The 8,869-nt window shown below is 42.3% G+C and overlaps 1 protein-coding gene across 5 annotated transcripts in view; it reads right to left on the bottom strand.

Annotated features, from left to right (window-relative positions):
• Positions 1 to 526: 526 nt before the first annotated feature.
• crtc3 (CREB regulated transcription coactivator 3) overlaps positions 527 to 8,869 on the bottom strand; it is a 54,813-nt gene continuing 46,470 nt past the window's right edge. For all 5 annotated transcript variants that reach the window (XM_047362915.1, XM_047362916.1, XM_047362917.1 and 2 more), the window contains one exon: positions 527 to 2,862. In XM_047362915.1, coding sequence (XP_047218871.1) covers positions 2,657 to 2,862 — 206 coding nt within the window. In that variant the 3' untranslated portion in view covers positions 527 to 2,656. The remainder of the gene's footprint in view (positions 2,863 to 8,869) is intronic.

The raw sequence follows: 8,869 nt of genomic DNA, 5'->3' as shown, positions 1-8,869 counted from the left end.
GCTCTTGGACTTTCTTTCATTTCTCTGTGCACTGCATGCTTTGACCTTTCGGGTGGATTTGCTGGGATGTCCACTCCTGTGAAGACTGGCAGCCACACTAAATATTGTCCACTTGATGGTCCTGAAATATCTTGGAAATTGCCTTAAAACCGTTTCCAGAATGATGGGCAGCTACAGTTGCTCCTCCAAGATCACTGCTGATGTCCTTCCACTTTAGCATTGTGTTAACTCAGGCCTGTATGCTGCAGATCAGAAATCTCACCAGAAGTCCAGCTTTTTAGACATGGTCACACTGATGGTGATCAGTTAACCAACGCATTTGTTTAGCATCAGTCCCTCTTAAATCATACTAAAGCAGTGAGGGCGTATATCGCTCTTCTTAATCATCTATTTAAAGTCATGATAAGCAGCTTCTTATAAGGCTGAAGATGATCTCTTCATAAACAGGTCTGCCTTTCACCTACACCACTCTACTGCCCCCTGCTGTGGGATCCAATGATTCATATGAGAGCACTTAGAGACTTCATACATGGTAAAGTTTTTTTTATTGATTATATTAAATTGGAAAGATAAGCACTATAACATATGTTACAAACCAATAAACTTTTATATTTTGGGGGAAAACTCGAAAGACTTAAAAAAGTAACACTAAAGGGCTTAAACATTCTTTAAATAACAGAACTGTACATTTTATATGCACCTAAAAAAAGGGGACAGAAAAATAAAGTGGATGTAGAGACCGAGTGACAGAAAACAACCACAGGCAGCTAGAAGGGAGCTAAAGCTGGTGAGACGTGATTATCAGCAGCTGGAATAAGAAAACACTCAGTAAGGCAACAGAAGGCAGGCGAATAGACAGCAGGAAACCAGCAACCGCACACCATAAAGTATTTCTGATCGGAGCAGGGAAATAACAAATAACAGCTGAAATTAGAGAGGGACCCTTTAAAAAAGGCTGAAGTATCGATATTGATTTGCTCATGCACAGAAAGGTCCCACAGTCTGCAGAGAGACGCTGCCTGGCTGAAAAGAAACACAAACTGAGCAAAAATGCTGCTCAAACTTCTCAGAGAAACACAAGCTGTGGACAGGGGACACATGCAATATAGTTTCTTTCAGGATAAAAATGATTTGATCCCTCACATTGTGTAGATTTCACAAAACACAAAGAAGAAACAGAGAGCCCTGTTGCACTGCATAAAGCTACACCTGTTCAACAGGGTTCACTTGGAAAAGGTTGCATAGGAAAAACAGAGCAAACATTAAAGACTAGCTCTTCTTTAAAAGTGACACAAGGGGGCGCTCAATGCCCGACCTGACTGTGCTGTTACATAATCCACTGCAGATATGAGCTCCTTGGGGAAAAATCACAAACAAAAACCAGCTTTTTCACATCAAATATGAACCAAACACGTGTGCCGCCGTTTAAAGTCTCACTGATGGCTTCGTTCTTCTTCTTTGGGTTAATCAGGTAAAAACCGTGTAAAAATCTCAGCCTACACAATGTGAACCAATTAGTGCAAAAAGAGTTGAAGTGCATTTTTACATGTGTTCACCGTCTGCTCCGAGTGCCTCTCTCAGACCGGACCTGGAGGGATGGGGGGGTTCCCTAAACTTCAGTAACAGGAGGAGAATAGTCGACCCACAGCAGCGCAGCACATGTTCTTATTCACAATTAACCTTGAAGTACAGTAAAAGCTCATTTACAAGTCAGTACAAAATGTAAAACAAATCATACGCGGACAATCTGCAACAGAAAGGTACAAAATAACGCAGGATTCTGATGTATTGCTGCCCGGTTCCGGCAGGTAGGAACCCAAATGTTCGCCCAAATTTCAAGAAAAAAAAAAACAGTGTTTATTTGACGCGTCCAAGATCAGTATTTCTCAGATGGAAATTCTAAATATTCACCATATTTATTGAATACAGTCTCATCTTTGTAAACAGTTTGCCCTTTTTGTCTCGTTTGAAAATATGCTCTAATCATTTTGAGGCTTTTTTATGAATATATACATACATTTAAAAATAATCTAACATCGTATGTAAAGAAAAACATTTGGAAAACTTGAATCCCTCTTTTCCTGATTTCCACCAGGCCTCCAGGAGCCTGAAGGGGTCTCAGTGTAGCTGGGTTTCTGCTCCAGCTGCAGGCGGTAACTGGAATTCAGCTCTTTTATTAGAGCTGCAGGAAACGTAAATTATGAGTTGGATTTCTGCTGCTCTTCTGCACGGTGATGGGGTTGCTATGGTGTGTAACCATGGTTATGGTGTTTCCATGGCTTCAGGGTAACTGGTGCTGTGAGCTGGTGATGGGAGGAAAACGCAGGAGGACTCTGGCGCTCTCCTGGAGCAGAACTCGTGTTTTTTTTTAGTTTTGAAGTTAGAAGAGGTGCATCAGATCCCAGAGCACATTTTAAAACTGCATCATATAAAACAACCTAACAAACATGAGCTGAAGCATGCAGCAGACCAACTGTGAGCAAAGCAGGTGTAATCAGTGTTTGTTCACAAGTCTCCTCTTAAAAATTCACATGTAATGAATCTTAGAGGCGGCGGGTGCGTGCACAGCGCAAATCGCCTACATGCATTTTCAGATTTGTACACTTTTACACTGTGGATCCCTGTGGGTGCGTGTCTTCTGTGACGCTCTTTACATTCAGAGTCTGTCGCTGCGAAAACTGTCCTCCACAGACGGGTCGGGCAGCACCATGTCGGGGTCACTGAGCATGCTCAGACCGTCCAGGCTGAGCGGCTCGATGTGCAGCTCGTCCTCCAGCGGGAAGCCGCCCTCCGAGTCAAAGCACTCGGGCACGGTGGAGAGGGCGTTACTGATGTCCTTCGACAGACTCGGGTTGGAATCATCTGAGAAAGAGACAGCAGATGATGGTGGGTGAATGAAAACACTTCCTGCCACTGCAACACTGACATCATCGCCAGAAATGACGGTTCTTTTTCCGAGTGCTGAGTTCAAACTCGTGATATCAGCACCTGAAGGAGAAAACTCAGCAACTGTCTGCTTTGAATGAAGTACAGAAAGAAAACACTGAAAACACTAAAATGCTACATAATGCTATATTATTCAGCACAAAGTTTGGTTTCCACGTTGTTATTATAAAGACAGTGGTTAAAGCACCCAGAGCTGGGAATCAATGAATCAATCGGAGCCTTTTTCAGCTCCTGTTTCTGTTTGGTTCTGATTATAGATGTGGATCTTAAATAAGAGAAACATCGGCCACCTACAGGCCATAGATGAACTAATACAGGAGCTTTGCAAACATATTTCCTCTGAGATAGAGAATGAGAAATAAGATATTCTGCCAAACGATTCTGATATGAAAGCACTTAAAACACACCTGAAACTGGACAGACAAGTCTGTCTTTAAACCACATTTATTATGATACCAAGAACTGCAACACTGCAAAGAATCAATATGAATATGTAGAAAAGCTGCTCATCTCCACTGTTAGGAATGATAGAGGACCCATGATGCTGCGGGCCTGTTACATATCCAAATCAACCTTCTTTGAGATCGTTGAAAAGCAAGGACATTTTATTGGTCGTTATTGGATTTTTTGCCAGAGTAATGATCCAAACAACATGGCCAAAAAAAATAAACAGAAATGTTTGAGCAGACATGAAATAAACCTTCTTTCAATGAGATCTGACCTAAATCCTACAGAGAACCTGTGAGGTGACCTGAAGGGACGAGAGCATCAGAGAGGACCTATAACTCTGGATGATCTAGAGCAGCAACGTTTTCACTTCAAGGAGCCATTTCTTGTCCTTGATCAACAAAATAAAACTGAGGACGGAAACAAATCCATAGACCTCTACAGATGATCCACATGGCCCTGTCTCTGTCTTTTAGTATTTAACCCTTTCTCTCTCCTAGACATGGCTACTGACTGAGCTTCTACTGTGACTAACTCTATGTTCTCTCTTTCAGACTCTAACCTTGAAAACTGGATCAGAGTGGTTGGGACCCAGCCATGGATTTCAACATTGAACTCCGGTACGAACTCTTCTGGAACTTTTCAAAATACAGTACATTAACCTTCTTCCGGCACAGCCAGGAAATGGGATAACTGCGGACTTCCTGTGACGCCACTACCCAAATAAAAGCACAGCTGATGCTACATCCGCCCTCTTCCACACCGGTGTTCATCGGGATAGGAGGGGGACAAAGCGCGCTAATGTCTTTTGCTGGTAAAAAGACATAAACTCTTCAAACTGGATCCAAGAGTGTCATAAGATCATCGATCATATGCACAAGTTAAGTATGAGTGAATCACTGTTTGTGTACCTGGTGATTTTATTCATAAAGAGGAAATGAAGGTATAAGTATTGCTGACTTTCTCTCCGAGCCCTGCAGAAGCAAACGGTGTTCGGGGGAAGCCCCTGCAAAGACGCTGTCTCCCAGTCTGGAAGGAAGACAGCAGAAACCGCATCATTGTGTTAACCCGTGTGGTCAGCGGACAGGACGGGCCGCCCAGGTACCGCTCTGGAGGTAACCCTTTTGTTCATAGAACGAACGCACCTTCAACCCCCCGCGAAGCTACCGAGCTAACCACTTGTTGAATGTGGACGTTTCTTGAAACTTCGCCACTTGGACAACATTTCCTCACCATGGTCAGAGATTAGGTTTGGGCAGATTAACAGTTAGGATGAAATAATCTGAACGTTTTCATTCTATGAAGTTTGGTTTTGTTTGTGTGAAACTCGGCTATCTTAGTGCTAGCAGGCTATCTGCAGCACACGTGCCCTGTTTGTGTTCTTTGTGTGTTTTTAAAGTTAAGTCAAACTTTAATTGAAGGGTGGTTTTAAACACAGAAGATTGATCATAACGCGCCGTCCGCGCTTATGCATTTGAACCCTTTTATTAACCCTGGTATTTTAAAGGTGTGTGTTTGATTCTGGTGCTAAGCTATTAGCTTCTTTTGTTAGCTTTAACTGCTAACAGGTAAGAACATGTGCTTGTTGCTAAAGAATATTTAACAGAAAGGTTGTTAGTTTTCAAGCTAGTAAATAATAGTCCCTAAACATTATTTACTAAATTTAATAACTAAGTAAACATCATTAAGCCCCATTTCTCCAGAAAGATTTGGCTCTTTTCCAAAATATTCCCTTGATAATATTTATTATTTTAATAAATAAAGGCAGCTAATGAGACACCGTTGAAAATTAGTCATCCAGAAGGTTGGTTTTATTCAGCAGATCATTATTTAAAACATTATTTTATTAAAATAATATTTTATCTGATCTTACATTGTGAATGGTTGTCTAAATGTTGCTGATTATTTTCTAAGTTGGTTCCAAAACTAACTTAACTTCATTTTCAGATTCTTCAAGATAATCCTTGGTTCTCAAACATAAACATTGCATGGTAATGTTTCATCACTCTTTTGGTCATAATTATCAATCATCTTTAATCAACTTGTTTATATTGTACATAGTCCATTAGTCTTCATTATTCTTTAATTCTGCTTGGTAGTTTAGTTGGATTATTTTAGCAAAGTAAAGAGTTTGTTGATTGAAATATGTTTGACTTTGAGTTGACTTATTTTTGTTAATAAATTCTTGTATTTTAAGAAATTGTGTGAATTTATTCCATATATGTGCAGAGTTCATGCTGTTCAATAATGTCAGAGCTCGTCTCACACCTTTCTATTTTGTCCTAATACCATCGCCTTACTGGGCTGGTATTCACAGGACAACCCTTAACAGACCCAAATATTATTTGATAAAATATTAAAATATTAATATTAAATAATATTCTCAGATTCATAATCACAACAGAGTTTATCTGTTCTTTCTTTCTAGATGAAACGACTAAAGGAGCTACATCCATTAACATTTACTTTTCCTTTCCATAGAAAGTACAGGTCCTTCTCAAAAAATTAGCATATTGTGATAAAGTTCATTATTTTCCATAATGTCATGATGAAAATTTAACATTCATATATTTTAGATTCATTGCACACTAACTGAAATATTTCAGGTCTTTTATTGTCTTAATACGGATGATTTTGGCATACAGCTCATGAAAACCCAAAATTCCTATCTCACAAAATTAGCATATCATTAAAAGGGTCTCTAAACGAGCTATGAACCTAATCATCTGAATCAACGAGTTAACTCTAAACACCTGCAAAAGATTCCTGAGGCCTTTAAAACTCCCAGCCTGGTTCATCACTCAAAACCCCAATCATGGGTAAGACTGCCGACCTGACTGCTGTCCAGAAGGCCACTATTGACACCCTCAAGCAAGAGGGTAAGACACAGAAAGACATTTCTGAACGAATAGGCTGTTCCCAGAGTGCTGTATCAAGGCACCTCAGTGGGAAGTCTGTGGGAAGGAAAAAGTGTGGCAGAAAACGCTGCACAACGAGAAGAGGTGACCGGACCCTGAGGAAGATTGTGGAGAAGGGCCGATTCCAGACCTTGGGGGACCTGCGGAAGCAGTGGACTGAGTCTGGAGTAGAAACATCCAGAGCCACCGTGCACAGGCGTGTGCAGGAAATGGGCTACAGGTGCCGCATTCCCCAGACCTGGGCTACAGAGAAGCAGCACTGGACTGTTGCTCAGTGGTCCAAAGTACTTTTTTCGGATGAAAGCAAATTCTGCATGTCATTCGGAAATCAAGGTGCCAGAGTCTGGAGGAAGACTGGGGAGAAGGAAATGCCAAAATGCCAGAAGTCCAGTGTCAAGTACCCACAGTCAGTGATGGTCTGGGGTGCCGTGTCAGCTGCTGGTGTTGGTCCACTGTGTTCTATCAAGGGCAGGGTCAATGCAGCTAGCTATCAGGAGATTTTGGAGCACTTCATGCTTCCATCTGCTGAAAAGCTTTATGGAGATGAAGATTTTATTTTTCAGCACGACCTGGCACCTGCTCACAGTGCCAAAACCACTGGTAAATGGTTTACTGACCATGGTATCACTGTGCTCAATTGGCCTGCCAACTCTCCTGACCTGAACCCCATAGAGAATCTGTGGGATATTGTGAAGAGAACGTTGAGAGACTCAAGACCCAACACTCTGGATGAGCTAAAGGCCGCTATCGAAGCATCCTGGGCCTCCATAAGACCTCAGCAGTGCCACAGGCTGATTGCCTCCATGCCACGCCGCATTGAAGCAGTCATTTCTGCAAAAGGATTCCCGACCAAGTATTGAGTGCATAACTGTACATGATTATTTGAAGGTTGACGTTTTTTGTATTAAAAACACTTTTCTTTTATTGGTCGGATGAAATATGCTAATTTTGTGAGATAGGAATTTTGGGTTTTCATGAGCTGTATGCCAAAATCATCCATATTAAGACAATAAAAGACCTGAAATATTTCAGTTAGTGTGCAATGAATCTAAAATATATGAATGTTAAATTTTCATCATGACATTATGGAAAATAATGAACTTTATCACAATAGGCTAATATTTTGAGAAGGACCTGTACACCTGGATCAGTGCTTCTTTGTTCTTTTTGTGTCTCTGCTCTGTTCTCTCAAACCTCCAGTCGGTCGTGGCAGATGGCTGCTCACACTGATCCTGGTTCTGGTTCTGCTGGAGGTTTCTTCCTGTTAAAAGGGAGTTTTTCCTCTCCACTGTCACTACATGCATGCTCAGTATGAGGGATTGCTGCAAAGTCAACACCAGTGACTGTCCACTGTCTCTACATGCTCATCCAGGAGGAGTGAATGCTGCAAGTCACTGACTGGATGCAATCTGCTGGGTTTCCTTAGATAGAAAAACTTTTTATCCAATTTGAATAAATAACTGAATCTGACTGAACTGTTCAATGGTTACGATTAACTGGAATGTATGAACCTGACTGTTGTGAAGAACCTTGAGACGACATGTGTTGTGAATTGGTGCTATATAAATAAACTGAATTGAACTGAACCATTAAGGTCGATATCTTGGAAAAGATGTATGCCGATGTTGCACAGAAATAAAGCAACTACTCAAACCAGCCTTGCCTTTATATTGCCCATATCATCTCAAACATTGCTTATTTTTCATAATTATTGTCCTGGTTTATGATGATCCACCTGTGGCTCCAGAGCCTCAGGTAGCAGACCCCTGATCTAGAGAAATTCTGCAAAGATGAAGGGTTAAAGATCTTTCTGTTTTTGCTAGAACCTTTTAAATAAATAAAATATTACCAGGAGTCGCGGTGATTATTGTGCCGGTAGTAACTCAGTTAAAATCAATTAGCAAGCTTGGCTTGTGAGGCGGCTGACGGTTGGCCTCAAAGCGATTCTGACAAACCGTCCGGCGCCTCAGGAGGGGGAAGCAGTGCTTCGCCAACACTGTTTACAGTGGGGGTGGGAGGCTGCTGACCTCGACTGAGGACATTATCGGGCAGTGGAAGGAGTACTACGAGGATCTCCTCAATCCTGCCATCATGCATTCCCTGGTGGAAACAGAGGCTGGGGACTCGGGGTTGGACTCTTTCATCATCCAGGCTGAAGTCACCAAGGTGGTTAAAAAGCTCCGCGGTGGCAAGGCTTCGAGGGTGGATGAGATCCACCCTGAGTACCTCAAGTCTCTGGATGTTGTAGGGATGTCATGGTTGACACGTCTCTTCAACATTGCGTGGCGGTCGGGGACAGTGCCTTTGGATTGGCAGACTGGGGTGGTGGTCCCCCTTCATAAGAAGGGGGACCGGAGGGTGTGTTCCAACTACAGGGGGATCACACTCCTCAGCCTCCCTGGTAAGGCCTACGCCAGGGTATTGGAGAGGAGAGACCGACCGATAGTCGAACCTCGGCTTCAGGAGGAGCAGTGTGGTTTTCGTCCCAGCCGTGGAACACTGGACCAGCTCTATACCCTCTACCGGGTGCTCGAGGGTTCATGGGAGGTTGCCCAACC

The sequence above is a fragment of the Girardinichthys multiradiatus genome, chromosome 4 (genome assembly GCF_021462225.1).
Source record: "Girardinichthys multiradiatus isolate DD_20200921_A chromosome 4, DD_fGirMul_XY1, whole genome shotgun sequence".
Lineage (NCBI taxonomy): Eukaryota > Metazoa > Chordata > Actinopteri > Cyprinodontiformes > Goodeidae > Girardinichthys > Girardinichthys multiradiatus.
This window is presented reverse-complemented; position numbering and strand designations above follow the sequence as displayed.